The 18,944-nt window shown below is 36.3% G+C and overlaps 1 protein-coding gene across 1 annotated transcript; it reads left to right on the top strand.

Annotated features, from left to right (window-relative positions):
• The first annotated feature begins 703 nt into the window (after nucleotides 1–703).
• Nucleotides 704–14,269, top strand: LOC105438315. The gene is made up of 2 exons (XM_011665995.2): nucleotides 704–952; nucleotides 10,664–14,269. Exon 2 carries the CDS (start codon nucleotides 11,131–11,133, stop codon nucleotides 11,662–11,664), a length of 534 nt encoding a protein of 177 aa, XP_011664297.1. The 5' UTR covers nucleotides 704–952; nucleotides 10,664–11,130; the 3' UTR covers nucleotides 11,665–14,269.
• Nucleotides 14,270–18,944: the final 4,675 nt, after the last annotated feature.

Genomic DNA, 18,944 nt, shown 5'->3' with positions numbered 1-18,944 from the left:
CCCTCTCTCTCTCTCTCTCTCTCTCTTCACCTTCTCGATCCGCTGCTAACAAGCTCCCATCACCCCCCCCCCCCATTTCTATTGCTGTTTCAACCTGTCCACACACACGAACAAGCAACAAAATTGAATTCGAATCTGAGTTTGAACACATATACCTATTTGGGGGGAGAAAGGGGGGGGGGGGCATAAACTAACACATTGTGGGCCTTTTTTTAATTACCTTTCTTCTTCTTTTCTTTCTTTTTCTCGCTAAATAAAAAGGAAAAGAAAGGAAAGAATGTAGTGTAATTTATTTTCGTCTCTGTATTATATTTCAAAAGAAACACGTGGTAGTAGGTTAATTTTTGCACTTTCCTGGTTATTGTAGTTTTTGACATTTTGAACTCAATCATGCTTATTACACTATAATTTTGACATTAGTTATCCACTGACATTTAACACAAATTGAGAATGACCCCATTTGTTTGGATAATTATCAATACATTTTTAATTTGAATGTAGAATGTGTACTATTTTGTTACAAGCCCCTTCCCTTTCACCCCCTCTCTCCTCTCTCTCTCACTCTCTCTCTCTCTCTCTCCGGGCCTCCCTTCCTCGACCCTTTAAGACGATCTATTTCCCTCTCATTCTTCCTCTCTGTTTCCTTGTTAATTCCATCTTGTACTGCGCACAAGAGATCATGACACATACCCTCTAACTCGCAGGGAGCTTACACACGCGGGAACTTGCAGACGAGAGGCACAAATCTTTGCGATCACTTCCATCAACCGATACCTTAACATGCATTTAATAGGTACTTACTTAACTGTAATTGATCTGGTTGTCTCAAGATCTGTTTTGCTGTAGTTGAGAGTAAAAGCTCAGAGGAATTTTTTGTTGGGATTTTGCCAGTTTGTGATAGCAGAAATCTCCGAAAATCATTGCTACCATCTTTCGTTTCGCTTTCGATAATGTAAGTATCAATTCATATTATTTTTCTCATGGTTCCCCAAGGTAAAATTAATGATATGACGTTTGAAAAAAAAATTATAATACAATGTAATCGAAATTGAATAAAACCGTAGTGTTAATTCGTTGTGCACGAATATGGCTATATAGCTTTAAGGCTTTCAAAGATATTGCAATTGTTAAAGGTAATACAAAGTTTTGGTATGGGGTCATGAATTTGGTTTAAATGAACATATTGGAAGCATAATTTATGCGATCCTACAATATTCAGTGATCGTTGTCGCGGTTGAAATCGAGTTTAAAGTTATGAAATTGTAAATAATAAACACTTTATGTTTTATAGCTCCCTCTCAAGGTCAAGATGCTAATTAAGCTATCAAACAATGTTTCTTGACTAAATTTGACCGATTAGCTATTTCTGTTCGAAAATTATATACCACAACTACATATTCTGAGATTTTCATGGTCGCAGCTACCATTGTACGGCCGTAGGAGCTATTTGAAATTTATCAAAATTTACCGGGAGCACCGGTAAATCTTTATATTCAATTTTTCTCGAAAGCAGAATTGTTTTAGGGCTAAAGATTCAAGTGTTTTTAATACATCCACAGGAGTTTCCAAATAGATCAAAATTGTAAATGTAATGTAAATTTTTCAAAATTTCCCAAAACTTTGTAATATCTTTAATGGGGTGCGATTACATCGCTTTGATATAGATGGAGGCTAAATGAATCATCGTTTCGTCGTGACGGGTCGAGAGGTCGCGTAACACGACCTTTTGTGAATACATACCCCTTTATTTACGAAATGTCGGGGGTAATGTTTGTGAAATAAATCCCTCTCGGTCTCATCTGCAAATGTTCTGGTTCAATTTACACGACACTAGTCTTTACGAAAACCCTACGACTAATCTACGAAAGGTCGCGTGATCTTCCGCTTTCGTTTCAAGCAAGGTCGTGTAAGCAAGCCTCGATGGACGCTTCAAATTATTTCAGTGAAATTTGCCCTGCTTCCACTAAGAAAAAATGAATAACTTTTATCCCAATGTTTAACTTATGTATTTTATAATTTACATTGTAGTCTAAATAAGTTAAAACAGCCCATCTTGTGTATAACAAATTATTAGTGTAAATCATTTTTTCTTCCTAAAAACAACTTCATTCCAAGAATTGAAGATTGATCAATTTATTATTAAAATTGTTTTTTATTTATCGCAATTGTCATCCTCATATTAAATATATCATTATTTTTATACTCTAGATTACATTTTCATCATCTTCTATTATTGCTACTGTTATTTCTTAAATCACATAAATGTTCATTATATTTTCCACCTAATTACATTAAAGGTACTATGTCCCTTTAGCGTTAGCAGTGTCATAATATTCATATTATGCAAGGAAACCCGTTTACTTGCTAGACTTCATTGTCAGACACTACTCTGTGACTGACTGGCTTTTTTTCTTCTTTGGTAATAACATGTACATAAAATTAGCTGTAAAGGGTATTTGTCTACATCAATAACCCACTTCTTGTGATGGCCGAAATTAAACTGATTGAATCTTTGCGCAGCATAAAACGTACGACCATTCGGTACAATGGTCTGAAAATCAAGACTATTACTTATTGGCTCTATAGCTCCTAAGTCGATTTGACAACTAATATTCGTTATTTTCCCAGTTGAAGACATTTTCAAGCCCCACCTTTTTTTAGGGAAGTTCTAAATTAGTATTATCTTTCAAATGCCGTTGGAATTTAACCTTTTCATTTTTTGGCCTGCAAATGGGACATAGTACCTTTAATATTACAACGTATTTTAAGAATGAAAAGTATAACGTAATTCAATAGTCTGCAATGATCTTCAACACTTACTGTGAAGGAGGTAGACTCAACCCAAAGAAGAAGTAGAAGAACAGCTATTCTTCCGCTTCTCAATTATCACAACTGACTATTTTTCTCCCGAATAAACTATACATTATTGAAACAATTCATCTTACTATTCTAAACTGGCCAGTGGCCACCTTTAAACTACATAATAATAATAATAATAATAATAATAATAATATTGGATTCTTATATAGCGCACGTATCGACCTTGCAAGGTCCTCAAGGCGCTCCAACATAGGCCTGGGTATAGAAGGAAAAAAATTGTAATCGGTGGTTGCCATTTAAATCATCACGATAATAATAGCTTCCCTTAAACTCCGAAGCCGGATGCTGTGTAGCTCAGTGTCTCCAGGGATAGAGTCGAGGTTAAGTTATCCGGGAGGGGGGGGGGGGGGGGCGTGACGCAACTAGGATTAAACAATTGGAAGGCAGAAATGAGAATAAGAATATTTTCTCCACCCTCCTACATTTGCACACCGAACGATTTTCTTTTGGTGTATGTTTCTCGGTTAGTAAATCGGGGAGGGGGGGGACATTTTACAACTTTATGTTTAAGGAAAGTCACTATTATGTGAAAGACACTTCGTAAATGATAAGTGAAATGCCCCTTCACCCTCCTATTTAAGGTATACTTTTACTATGATGACAAGCTTGTACTTGACATCATATAATATTGAATATTTGTAAAAGTGGGTCGATCGAGATTTTCCACATCGTTTAACTAATCACGAAGAATTACCATTCAGCTTCAATCTAGGCTGTGTCTCAGAACATAATCTCCAAATAACCTTTTTCGAATTATTAGCGTAGACTCTCGCTTCGCATGAAGTACAGAATTATTATTACATTCATTTCGCTATGATGAATTTCGGGGCTTTGGATTTCGACGAAAATGGGTTTAAGATCCTTATATTTCTCTCAGAAACTCACCAAAGCTTGCTAATCCTACGGCTAATGACAGAGTCTTACCTCTGCTTATTAAATCTTCAATTCGCGCCTTCAAATCTTCTGGATCATGTTCATTAATCATTTGAGACTAAACGAATTGATGGAAGATGGAGAAGGAGTGGGGTGGCCGGGGGCGTATATGAAAGGAGGGATGGGAAGGGGAAAGGAGTGTCAAAAATTGATCGAAAGTGTATTCACATCGTGTTCAATGGTCCTTTGTAATCATGAACATGCATGAATCTATAATACATCTTTATTAACTTAGGTAGTCTTCAGAGACTGAACTTGGATTTATTTCATGAACCAGAAATGGCCTGTTGGTATATGGTCGTGGCCCGGATAGCAGTAAAGGTCGCAGGTTCAAATGACTCCACGTTCAAATACTTCTCTGATGAATTTTTACATTCGTTTCCAGGTCATGCAGTCTATCTCTGACACTGTGGGTTAAAGGGGAATTCTTTCTTTTATAGTAATAACCCTTCCCCCACCTCCCTTTTTTCTCTTGTTTGTTTTTATTAATGAATTTAAGATTTTGTTAACGCGAAATTGGGACTGCAAAAAGTAATGTTGGTCTTCCCCCAACAAAACAATAGAAAAATGAGGTATGATCTTATCTCCTTTACAAGTACTCAATCTTCACTGTGACCTAATGAACGACCCTCAAAATTGAGCCATGCACAAACTGTGGCATTCAACATCCAAGCAGGGGTTCGCAACCAAGGCGATGCGCTAGTGCCCTTTGGTAAGGCATGAATCCTCATTACCAGGTCCCTCGGAGAGAACCCAAAGCCGTCGGCCGTCTGGTTGCTTACTTACAAGCATTTATGCTTTCTTAGCAGTCAGGTAAATGACCATCATTCATTCAAGACGCCCCCGCCTCCGTCTCCACTCGTCTATCTTTTGCTTTACACCCCTTCCATACTCCTAAATCCAGTGATTCAATATATAAAGACACACGCATTCGCTATCTGCAAAGTTACTAGGGCTCATTTTTCATTATTGCTGTAGATATTCCACCATTACTTTGTTTGGAGGATTACCAATAAATAAAAGTGTTTGCTTTCTTCGCATAAATACAAACTATTTGGGTGTTTTTTATTGATTTTGCAATGAGATAATGTAAAGGGCGGCAGATTGATAATGAATAAAAAGTAAGATCTAAAGGGAGGGGGGTATCAAAAATGAAACCCTCTATGCAGTGTACTAAACCGAAATAATTGAATAGGATAAAGTTCAGTACCTTAATAAAAAGAAGAAATACAGTTTCATTGTTTTCCCCACTCCCCCAATAATGGCCATTACCCGTGAACCCCTTATCAAGGTAAAAACAAGAACACCCGACCCCCAGAAAAAAAGCAAACAACACAAAATAAAACAAAACTGCATTGTGTCTAATAAGTTAACAACTATGACAATAGAAGGTGAAATCGAACGACCTACTTTCTAAATTGATCAACTCACCTCAACTCTCTCCTGTCATATCTGTTATTGTACTGTCAATAAAGTAAGGTCCTTTGGGACTATACGTGTGACATCATCGTTCACCAACTATAAGATGATAAACCTACATGAGCAGAAGAAGGACTTATGTACACTAAAACAGTTTGAATCATTACAAACAAGCTAAGTATCCTAATAAGTTTGATTTTTTGCACACCAGCTTTGTTTGTTTGTTTAATTGGATGGTTGGTTGCATTTCACTTTGAACGACTCCGTAGGAAGTACATTTGCCCCATCCCTCTCCCTCCCTTGCACATAAGGCACGTAGGGGAGAACTAGTTTTGCTATCAACAGAACGCCCCAAAGAATTATAAGCACAACACAAAGGGAAAATATGCCCCCGTTCTACTTTGATAGCCAAAAGTCACCTGAAAATTCTGATGCCAAGTTTGACCTTTCTGCATGTCAGATTGTTTTTGTCCTCGGAACTGTGCCTCTACAGTACTAAATCCGTTTTTGTTTAATGAACTATATTTATATTGCCTACTATAAATTATTAGCTTCAAGTGACATGATTGATTCCGATGCTCTGTGGTGTAAATATAATATATTAATTCACGCCGTCTATGATGGGTATACAAATATACAATGTCTTGAGAGGTTCTGGTTAAAACTATGCGTAAGAGGTGACTCCAATACTTTTGGAGTCACCGCCGCCCGTAGTTTTAACCAGTACCTCGAATAGGAGGCATGGTATATTTGTTTTGTATCCTACATCAAAACATTATTATAAAAAAAACAAAAAAATACAATTTTGTGGGGGAAAAAATAAAGTTTAGAATTTAGAAAAATATATAAATATTTTGTTTTCATTAAATTAAGATTTGAAGAAAAAAAACCACAACAAATCAAATCAAAATCATTTTTTTTTCTTTAACTCCCAAATAGTACTCTCATATATACAGTACTTTTTTCAGAGCAACCTTAAAATAGTTGAAATATTTCTGGTCACGTGACGAGCTCTCAACCAATCAAAACCAATACATTTTTGATGCATGATATAATATGTTATATAACCGGAATAAATACCATCACCTGCTTCAGATTTCTTTCAACAAACCAGCATCCTTCTTCCTCTATCATAACATTATGCTCCTCCTCCCCCCCCCCCCCCAAGCCCATGTTCAATGTCAATGTAATATTTCCCATTTGAATTACGAGGGAACCGCGAAATTTCACTCTCTAAGTGTCTTTATTGTTCTCCAAATGTCTATATTTGGGCTCTACATTGTTTGATGGATGCAAGCTATACTGTGTGTTACTTTGAAGTCATTTCCAGCGGAAGTTGTACTCATCGTCAAGCTAAAATAACCACCACCATTCATTCATTCATCTTGTTAGATAGTTATTACTTCCTATTATTTTGTCGGGAGTTCTTCACACCGATGATCATTCTTAAAACCAACAGAAATACTGATGTACTAAATCAATACAAAATATGTATTGCAAACAAAAAATATTATTCGTGCGCAGACTCTAATTTGACACATTATCGCAATTCCTAAAGCCTTGAGCAGAGCCTAGCTCTGTCAGTCTCTGGCTGCGTTGTCCGGAGCAGCTAAAGTACATAGAGCCTATGAAGTGTGCTGTCAGCCTAGTCTCACAGTACAGATACTGTGACACACAGCGACTGCCAATTATTCGTGCCTGCACACTAGGTAAATATGGAAAGGAGAAACCTACAAGAAACTCAAGACTTGATAACTTTAGATCTCATGAGGTCTTTCGATCCAAGAATAAAGTTTTCTGTTTAAAGGTACTATGTCCCTTTTGCAGCCAACCTCAAATTCTGTAGAACTTTGCAGGAATGAAGAATATGTCATGTATGTCCTATCTGTGAAATTTAAACGTTAGCAGTGTCCTCATATTCAAATTATGCAAGGAAAGCCGTTTACTTGCTAGACTTCACTGTCAGACACTATTGAGTGACTGACTGGCCTTTTTTTCTTCTTTGGTAATAACATACATGAAAAGAGTTGTAAAGGGTACATGAGCATTTGTCTACATCAATAACCCACTTCTTGTGATGGCCAAGATAAAAATGATTGAATCTTTGCGCAGCATAAAATTTATGACCATTCGGTACAATTGTCTGAAAATCAAGACTATTACTTTTGGGCTCTATAGCCCTAAAGTCGATTTGACAACTAATAGTCGTTATTTTCCCACTTGAAGACATTTTCAAGCCCCACCTTTTTTAGGGAATTATCTTTCAAATGCAGTTGGAATTTAACTTTTTCATTTTTTGGGCCTGCAAATGGGACATAGTACCTTTAAAGAGGACAGAACTGTGGATAAATATTATTTCAATCAAATATGAAATAAATACTGGGGAAGAAAGAATCCATTGAAATACATGTAATCCTCTCCCTGTTAACAAGAAACCACTCAATCTAGATTTTCTTACTTCTCAGTGTATAAATCGTAGCGTGAGGCCTAGGCAGGCCCCCTGAGAAAATCCTGTAAAGTCTTGCAGAGATACACCCTCCCAAGTTATTGGAAAAAATAAATATTCTCCACTTTTGACCCCTGGAGTCCCAGCCACTATGACTAATGAATATGCCAATCGTTAACAGCTGCGTATATCATTCGACATTTTAAAGAGGTGCTTCAATTTGATCGTATAACAGCAACGATATTATGAATTGCCTTTGAAATAACCGTCGTAAGAGTCATGTACATCATTTAGTATTACTAGTCTATTACAATTGACAATGTTTTTAAATTACAAATCGATATCTGGATGACTCATTTATTTAAAGCCCCACTGTCCTATTTGTAGCTACTTGCTCCCTCTATATAGAAAACTTCCCCGATCGGTGCCTGTTGGTCCCACATGATCCTCTATTCCTTATGTTAGTTGAGAGCTGAGTTAATGCGATAGCCAACTGTCAGTGACCTCGCTGTGTGGTCTAATCCCTTCTGGCCCAGTAGTATTGACGGTCTTTAAAACAATCATAGTTCACTTTATCTTGAATATTGAACCTGACTTATAATGTGTATTGGAATGATACAGTTCCAGTTAACACAGTCATGTTTTGTTACATTATTATAACAAAACATCGCGTTGTTGTTATATTGTATATCAAAATCATACAATGCATATTTCACTTGAGCTATAATGCTATTCTGAAGTGTGATACAATTCTTTTCGTTTTCGCATATGTGACGGTTATTAATGCAATTATGTTTGAGTACAAAAAGAAGAAGAAATTAGAAATTAATTCGTTTATGATTTATGTCATATTAGTATTATTTCATATTCTGTATATCATACGATCACATGAATTTTGTATACAAGTATTGTTGTAAATAATTGTTATTTTATTACGTGAACAAATAGTATGGCAATAAAACAATCAAAATTATGGCAAAAGTAGTATAAACATTATGACCGGGGTGATAGTATATTTGTAAAGCGCTTAGATACATTTGTATTGAGCGCTATATAAAAGCTAAATATTATTATTATTATTATGTAGGCCTACATGTTTACTTTTGTCTTTATGGATAACTTGTTCATATTCTCACACTTTGAAAGTATTGCGATTCCTGTGGTCAAGAAAGACTGGGTGTGGTCAGTGGAGCCAAATGCCACAGGCCATTCGTAACTTAATTTCAGGAAAATTACTTAAAAACAAAACAAAACACAAATTATTTTTATTTCGTAAATATAATTTATTGCCTCTCATTTCAAATTCTAGCTATGTTACAGGATTATGTTTCTAATTCGATTCATAATCACTCAATGACAAATGTTTTTAAAAACAACATCACAATGACCATGAAGAATTAGAAATCTATTCACAATTGTTCCCCTTGTCGACTCTATAATGTGGAATATAGAAAAGCAGTTCAAGTAAGAATGTAGCTATAATTCATTTTATTTATTAATACATTCAGAAAGATGAGCAAGAACCTTGACAAGACGAATTAGAAGGACTTTACACAATCATACAGATCATGCCAACGTTTAAGAGCAGAATCTAATTCATTATTATTCATTGTCTAACGCAGCAGTATTTTTGGCACTACGGGGAATTATCTTCTCTAAAGACTATCTTTTTGGCGCGCTTTTGAAGACCCCCTACCTTGAATTTGCATTCTTTGACGGGCATGAATCAAGGGGGAAATTGATTCACGCATTTGCACATCCGCTGTTAACCCTCTGCACACCGGTACAACTATCTTCTCTGAAGTTAGTTTATTGCATGAGTTAAAGTCAGAATAGGAATCTAATATCAAGTAACATCTTTACGGCAGACTAGAGTGTGATTCTAACGCTTAAAATATTTATTTATATTTTAAGCAGTTAACAATATAGAACCTCAAGGAAGGAACTAAAAACAAGAGAATAAGATGACGAATTCCAAGGAAAAACATAGGGAAAGGAAATTAAGAAGACAGAGAGCATTTTCGAGGAAATTATATGAACCTTCGTAAGGGAACTGTCAACCATTTGCAGACTCCAAAATTATCAGTTATTAATAAATGTTCTTGAATATACCAAGGATATATCACAGCTCCTTGAACATACTGTACAGCATTAAAATGATCGGTTTAAACAGGATGATTTTGGCATTGTAGAATATATCATTTTTCATCATAGCTTCAGCCTTCAGCTTACTTTGGTTTGAATTGTACGTTTTCTATTCTTTTATTTTTCATGTTGCTCTCTTTTTTGTAACACCTACATTATATTCGAATCGCATTTCACCAGGAGTTAGATTGCCAAGTATTCTGTATTCTGGAGTGGTTTCGAAACTTGACTGCCATGCCAAGAAGCTGCTTCCAGGGAATTAATGCCGTCATACTTTTTATGCTTCCTTTTGTGTTAGGAGTATAATCGAGTATCAAGCATATAATTTCAGAGTAACTTTATTTCCTAAATAGGTAATCGCGTTTACTGTTCATTTTCCACAACGTGTCCATGATTCCGGAGTATCAGTTTTATAGACTGTTTTTCATCCAGTACTTCTTTATTGTACACCTCTGTACATGTAGTTTTCTTTAATTCAAAGTAGCTTTTCTTCAGTAGTTCGACAACATCATCGTCATTCATTTACGATTGTAGTTTGTCAACACTCCATGGTATGTCATTGGCTTTGTATATAGTGAACGACTGTTTTCGTCAACATATTATGGTTTGTTAATTAATTTTATGACAGAAGATCTATAGGTTCGTCAATATATATATATCAAGACTGATTAGCAGGCCTAAAATACAGCGATTTTTCATGAAAATGTGACTTTCAACCCTTGTCCTGTTTAAGAATATTTATCTCCTCGATCGAGTCTTCGTTGACAAATTATTGTTGTGTTGACAGTAAAACTCATTTTAATTGAGATTGTTTTCTTTTTTCTCTCTTTTCATCTGCAGGAAGTGTTTCGTCATAGTGACTGCTTGCTGATGAGGACTAATTAAGGGATTTCACAAGAAGGGGCAACTGCAGAGGATCACAGTTACAACGTAGCCATCAAGGCTGCTATATGAGACGGGATGTCCTGCAAAGTCACGGGAATGTATTGGATTCTAGATGAGAACGTGGAGAGATCTGAAAATAGATAATTGAAATCAAGTTTGTTACGTTCACTTTCCTTCACGACTGACCTCTGAGACTTGGCAAGCGTGAGGAAGACCGTTGGAATCCTGTCACCTTTGGAAAGACGAAATGGCACTTGGATGAATGCTATGATCTTCGGTCTTGTTTCTGATAGTGATGTTATTTGGGCCTTCAGTTGTACTTGATCGCGCTTGGCTGCATTTGACCGCTTTTCCTCGACATACTTGGATCTAAACTTGAGTTTGTAAATGTTGATAGCCATCTACCCTGAGTCTATGCCATCATGATCCTCACCCAGTCACCGTGGATCTGGTTCATACCAGTGTTCATCGTCCTCGTTCTCATCGTAACCATCGTCGCCATCTGCATCTGCAAGTGGCCTCGTCGTCGTAAGGTCCCACGTCACGTCGACCCGCGAATCATTCTCAAGGACGTCAACCATGTCGAAGTCATCTCCAACCCCGGCGTTCCTGCGTCGCCGTCAATGCCTCGGTTCTCGACCATCGGCGACGGCTATCTCGTCCGGAAAATCGACCTGACAATCCCGCCAGAGGTGCCGTCAGTCGATCCGCCACCGCTGCCGTCGCGCCCGCCGTCGATGGCGGCGATCCAGAAGAAAGCGTCGTCGAAGAGGAGAAAGAGTAGAAAGAATCAACTGCGGCTGGTGGATGATAGTTATCACGGGCTTGAGGAACCGAACTTTAGCACCATGATCCCGGATATCACCATTCTGGATATGGGTATGTCCGAACACAAGCGGTACGAGTTCAATTTGGATCCAACGGAATGCGCGAGAGAAAAGCTGATTTTAGATTGATTAACATTGACTTAGTATCATCCATAATATAGTAATACTCAAACAATGACATCGGAAACATAATATGATTGACAGCTAGCATGGCTAGCAGACGCGAACTATCAACAATATTGAGACGGCATAGATGTCACACTCAATTTGATTGTTACGATGATGTGGAGATTATTTTAAGGTCGATATTTTCATAGTTCTGTGTGTGCCACGTTTAGTAGGTGAACTCCAATTCTACATTTATTTTGAGAAACGAACGGAGGACGTTTTGAATGTTGGTGATCAACAGAGTCAAATCAAGTCACAGACTTTGATGTGATGGCGGAGTGGTCAAAGTATACAGATCTGACGAATCGCAAACAATGAGGACCAGATCGAATTATGTGTCAAATTTTGACTCGAAAGTGTGTCGAGAGGTCTATATTATCGGATTATTCATTGATCAAAATGTAATTGTGTCAATAGAACCTTATGACGTCGACTTTTTTTCGACCAGGTCATAACCGGGTCCGTAATTTACGGGAAATGTGCCGATAGTTCAATGATCTGAATGATCTATCTTTATATGAATGTATATGTTCAAGTTAGCCGGATAATGGTTTACTTAAATTGCGGTTAGATTACACGGATACATAACGCAGATACTTCCTGACTAAATCGGATCAAACTGGTTCCGAGTTTGACTGAGATCTGGCAATAGAATGCATTGATATGACTGTGCATTGTCTTTGGATTTATACGGTAACTGTGTTTTTTTTAAATTATTATTCTGCTTAAAAAGATGAATAAATAAATGTAATGACGCTGATACTTCTCCAGAAATCGGATAAAACCGGATCTGACTTTGCCTAGAACACGGGCCAAGGTTTATAAAAATCAACTTAATCTGTATGTTGATGTACCCTCCCCATAGGCGTATTAATCAGTGACTCGTTATCCTTGCGACCTCGCCTTGAAAGACACATTCTAAGACGGTTATAAAACTATATCAGAGTGATCGTATTAGGCCCTCAGTCACTTTGATAACAATCTATAGTATATACCGAATTTCTACTTTTTCTAATAAATGATGTTTTCTTTATTCTGATACTTAATTATCTGAATATATATTTATACAGTCTGTCTGAAAGGAACATTTATCCAGAACTAAAATTCTACTATCTGTAGCATGTTTTATGGTCAATAAAGGTTATTCATTTATTAAAGAGACAGACAGGACTAGCTTTAAGTCATTCATTTATTACAGAGACAGACAGGACTAACTCTAAGTTATTCATTTATTAAAGAGACAGACAGGACTAACCCTAAGTTATTCATTTATTAAAGAGACAGACAGGACTAACTCTAAGTTATTCATTTATTAAAGAGATAGAGAGGACTAACTCTAAGGTATTCATTTATTAAAGAGACAGACAGGACTAACTCTAAGTTATTCATTTATTAAAGAGACAGACAGGACTAACTCTAAGTTATTCATTTATTAAAGAGACAGACAGGACTAACTCTAAGTTATTCATTTATTAAAGAGACAGACAGGACTAACCCTAAGTTATTCATTTATTAAAGAGATAGAGAGGACTAACTCTAAGGTATTCATTTATTAAAGAGACAGACAGGACTAACTCTAAGTTATTCATTTATTAAAGAGACAGAGAGGACTAACCCTAAGTTATTCATTTATTAAAGAGACAGACAGGACTAACTCTAAGTTATTCATTTATTAAAGAGATAGACAGGACTAACCCTAAGTTATTCATTTATTAAAGAGACAGACAGGACTAACTCTAAGGTATTCATTTATTAAAGAGACAGACAGGACTAACCCTAAGTTATTCATTTATTAAAGAGACAGACAGGACTAACTCTAAGTTATTCATTTATTAAAGAGACAGACAGGACTAACTCTAAGTTATTCATTTATTAAAGAGACAGACAGGACTAACCCTAAGTTATTCATTTATTAAAGAGACAGACAGGACTAACTCTAAGTTATTCATTTATTAAAGAGACAGACAGGACTAACTCTAAGTTATTCATTTATTAAAGAGACAGACAGGACTAACCCTAAGTTATTCATTTATTAAAGAGATAGAGAGGACTAACTCTAAGGTATTCATTTATTAAAGAGACAGACAGGACTAACTCTAAGTTATTCATTTATTAAAGAGACAGAGAGGACTAACCCTAAGTTATTCATTTATTAAAGAGACAGACAGGACTAACTCTAAGTTATTCATTTATTAAAGAGATAGACAGGACTAACCCTAAGTTATTCATTTATTAAAGAGACAGACAGGACTAACTCTAAGGTATTCATTTATTAAAGAGACAGACAGGACTAACTCTAAGTTATTCATTTATTAAAGAGACAGACAGGACTAACTCTAAGTTATTCATTTATTAAAGAGACAGACAGGACTAACTCTAAGGTATTCATTTATTAAAGAGACAGACAGGACTAACTCTAAGTTATTCATTTATTAAAGAGACAGACAGGACTAACTCTAAGTTATTCATTTATTAAAGAGACAGACAGGACTAACCCTAAGTTATTCATTTATTAAAGAGACAGACAGGACTAACTCTAAGGTATTCATTTATTAAAGAGACAGACAGGACTAACTCTAAGGTATTCATTTATTAAAGAGACATACAGGACTAACTCTAAGTTATTCATTTATTAAAGAGACAGACAGGACTAACTCTAAGTTACTCATTTATTAAGGAGACAGACAGGACTAACCCTAAGTTATTCATTTATTAAAGAGACAGACAGGACTATTAGGCTGTTCACACCGCAATGAGATAGCGCGGTCTATCGTAGCACCCCCTTTTTTCTAGCGCGCGCTAGACCGCGCTCTCTCTCGTGGACCACCCCCAAGAGGTGCTCCAGTGGCACGCCGTTTTGGCTCGCCGCGGCTCGCTGTTGGGCGGACCGAAACGACGTTGTACCTTCCAAACCGCAGAGATAGCGCGGTCTAGCGCGCGCTATCTCTGCCGGTGTGAACAGCCTCTAACTCTAAGGTATTCATTTATTAAAGAGACAGACAGGACTAACTCTAAGTTATTCATTTATTAAAGAGACAGAGAGGACTAACCCTAAGTTATTCATTTATTAAAGAGATAGAGAGGACTAACTCTAAGGTATTCATTTATTAAAGAAACAGACAGGACTAACTCTAAGGTATTCATTTATTAAAGAGACAGACAGGACTAACTCTAAGGTATTCATTTATTAAAGAGACAGACAGGACTAACTCTAAGTTATTCATTTATTAAAGAGACAGAGAGGACTAACCCTAAGTTATTCATTTATTAAAGAGATAGAGAGGACTAACTCTAAGGTTTTCATTTATTAAAGAGACAGACAGGACTAATTCTAATTCTTGAAAAGGGAATCGGGAAATCACTGTCAAGTATGATATCAAGACGTTTTGATAGAGTCATGAATTATCGCAGTCTCTCTGTGGCTTAGGAGGGTTTTAGGCGACAAATGAGGGGTAAGCGGTAGAGGATCAGGGGTGCAATCTCTGTTAAGGGGTACAGGTTAATACCCCTTTCGGTGATTCATAATTTGTTAGATGGTCTATGATTGACACACAGGTAAAGTTGGATTCTGGTCATGCAATTGCATGATAACCACTTGACTCTAAAAAGAGTGAAGACCACTATTACACAATATGTGTAGGGTCTAGAGTTAACAACTAAACTACTCATACCCCTTTTACACTTGACGTTTTTGTGTTTTGGGAAACCATTAACCAGAACTCAGCGTTCTCTTTAAAGGGGCACGTTCCCGCCAGTGTAGTTAGCGGAACATGCCATCTGCGTATAAAGAGCTGTAATCTGTTGGTGTCAATAGGCAGCTATAGCACCGTCCGCCAGCGCGTACGTATTTTGAACGCCCTCTGGAATACGGGGAACATGCCCCTTTAAGTCAGTCGAGGCGGGGGTTGGACAGGAATCAGTAGAAAGGGAAGCCAAAAATGAGTGATTCCTTTCCATTTGAGCTTAGTGCTTTAAAGGTACTATGTCCCTTTTGCAGCCAACATCAAATTCTGTAGAACTTTGCAGGAATTATGAATATGTCACGTATGTCCTATCTGTGAAATGTAAACGTTAGCAGTGTCCTAATGTTCAATTTATGCAAGGAAACCCGTTTACTTGCTAGACTTCACTATCCGACACTATTGTGACTGACTGACTTTTTTCTTTGGTAATAACATACATAAAATGAACTGTAAAGGGTACTTGAGCATTTGTCTACATCAATAATCTTGTAATAGACAAAATTAAATTGATTGAATCTCTGCGCAGTACAAAACGTAAGACCATTGGGTACAAGGGTCTGAAACTCGGACTGTTACAAAAATGATTGCGATCACTAAAGTCGATTCGACAACTAACGGTCGTTATTTTCCCACAAAAATACATTTTCAAACCCTTTAATTTTGAGGGAAGTTCTGAATTAGTATTATCTTTCAAAGACTCTTTTACAAATGTACTCTTGTTTGTATTCAATGATTTTCTTTGTTTTTGCCGAATAAATCAATAATAATAATAATAATAATTTGTTGGGTCTGCAAATGGGACAGAGTACGTATGATATTCTTACAGCATGATATGCATGGTCAGTTAGCGAAATGTGGCTGGAAGTCCAATTTGAAAGACTCTGAAATCATGACAATATAACGGTTTACTAGTATATTCAAATTGTTATGCATATTTTTTCGGTTGATCTTGACAACTCGAAAGCTTGCCAATAAGGCCTGCTCGACATGGCAACAAGTAATGTATGCAGACTGGATTTGAGTGTTATAGTCCATTCATTATTAAAAGGTTAATGGAATAACTCGACACTATATAGGTTCCCAGGAAGGAAACATTCATAAATTTAAATATGTAAGGGTATGTTTATGCTCAACTGTTTCTGGCCAGAATCAGGCACGCGTTTAGTTCAAAACACGGTTGCGTCCTTTGCGCAGTGCAGGTTTGCGAATCCAGCTGCAAGGCCACCCATCCAGATTTGCCTGGAGGAGCCAGAGAAGTGAGCATAAACAGTACACCGTGGAACTGCGATTACGATGAGCGTTTACGATGAGCGTTTCAGATCGCTCATTCTACCTTCAAAATCAAGCATAAACGCACCCTTAGTAAACCGGTCTTTCGAGGGGAAATACAGTTTCACACAATGGTTAGTTTCTAGTTCTTATAATTCTCAAAAGTGTTTTTAAGCGTCATCTAACTTAGTGATAACCAGACAGAAATTAAAAAGAACCATATGATTTTTGGTAAACTCAAAGGAGACAGCTAGGGCGAATCATCACAATCGAGGAACTTTTTAACACCATTTCGACAATCAATGAACATTTCGACAATTAATGAACATTTCAATAATTAATGAACAATTGACAATAATTTTTTAATGAACATTTCGACAATGAACATTTTGACAATTAAGATGGATTAAGGAATGTGAGGTAACGATGCGGGGAGGGAGAAAGGGAGAATAAATTTTAACATTATGGCAATTGAACATTTTGAAAGAGAAGATAGACAGAAAGAATGTTAGTTATGTATGGAGGGGCAGAAAGGGAGATTTAAAAAGTTCAGTGTTACCCGTCATGCATTCTGTCTGCTTTTGAGAGACTTTAATCGCTCTGATGATATAAGTGAGTGATTCATGATGGGTTCACTTAAAGCCTTTAAATCGTTGACAGTTAGAGTTGATCTAGTTTTTAATTGGTTGTCTAAACCTACAATTATGAGTCAAGCAATGATCCAAAGTGCAGGAAATTGTAGGTGTACTCCTAGACAAGAATCACACACAGAACAGCTGGCCGGATTGAAGAATGTCACTGGTTTTAAACATTATGTTAAAGGTTATTCCGACTCTTCCGATTCAGTTCAAATTTTATTTCACATGGCTTAAAATACAAAATATACATTTAACAAGATACAGAGAAAATACATATAATATTAATAAGAACAGAAGAAAGGATACGAAAATATGTTTATGTCTTTCGTCAGAGACATATAGTTATAAAAAAACATTCTTCTGTGTATTTTGCAGTGTTTATATATATATGAATTGTCTTTCAATAATGTTATATTGTACAGTCTTTCTTATTTGGCATAGATCAATAACTGGACAAATTATTTCCTTTGAAAGGAATGTCCGCCCCATCATGATTGTATGTATACATGTGTTCTTTGTTCTTTATATTCTCTTAATTTTGTCTAGCTTTATACATAATAATAATCTCAAAATAAATTCAGCTGGAAACTGTAACAAATGACTTCCTTCTTAATTATTAAAGAGCAATCCAACCCTTGTAATAAGTTAATGCAGAATAATGAACAGAAACAGAATGGCAAAAGTTTGAAATGAATCTGACCAATAGTAAGGGAGTTATGAATGTTTATGAGATCACTAAGTCTATGCAAATCTCAAATTGATAGGTCGGTCAGTGGATCGTGACGTAGGACGTGGATAACTATTTTGCCGTGTACACAAATATCACTAATTTCTGTTTTTTCGAAAGTTCCTTCTCCCTTTGGGAACTACTCAAAATACATTATAGATAGCATTTTATCATAGGTCCTCTAAAAAGAATAGACCCTCCTGAGCCATGACTTTTTGAAGAAAAAAATATTTTAGTCATTTTATTTGTTGGAACAGATGGAAAAGTAGTCCGGCGTTACATCACATTGACATTACCGCTTCAGCCAATTTGAAGTGCCCATATATACGTATAGTGATTACAACTTTCACAAATTCATAACTTCCTTATATTTAGTCAGATTTAATTGAAACTTTCATCAGTTTGCTTCTCTAATTTTTATTTTTCTGCTTTCTTTAACAGTAGCAGTACTTGGGTTGCAGGTTTAAAAGCCCTGAAAAGTCTTCGACCATCTGTATAACTTTGTGCAATTATTTCTTCAGGATGTTTCGGTTCTAACTTTATATTCATAAATGAATGAATGAATAAACTCTATATCGTATATTCGTATCGAATATAAAACCATGAATACTTCTCTTTCTTAAAGAATGAATATCAGGTTTAACAAACTAATATCCAGTTGAGTAATCTGATCAAATCTACCATCGTCATTTTTAACAGATCACTTCAGGACGAATAATGAGGCATATATACCTAATCATGTATTATACTGCGAATGGAATCCACCTTGCTTACATTAATGTTGCTAAATTAAGCAAATGCCCACAAGACGTTCAGGTCGTAAAGGGTGATCTTTGTTGCATATATACATAATATATATATTTG

This window comes from Strongylocentrotus purpuratus, unplaced genomic scaffold (genome assembly GCF_000002235.5).
Source record: "Strongylocentrotus purpuratus isolate Spur 01 unplaced genomic scaffold, Spur_5.0 spur5_scaffold_13, whole genome shotgun sequence".
NCBI lineage: Eukaryota > Metazoa > Echinodermata > Echinoidea > Camarodonta > Strongylocentrotidae > Strongylocentrotus > Strongylocentrotus purpuratus.
This window is presented reverse-complemented; position numbering and strand designations above follow the sequence as displayed.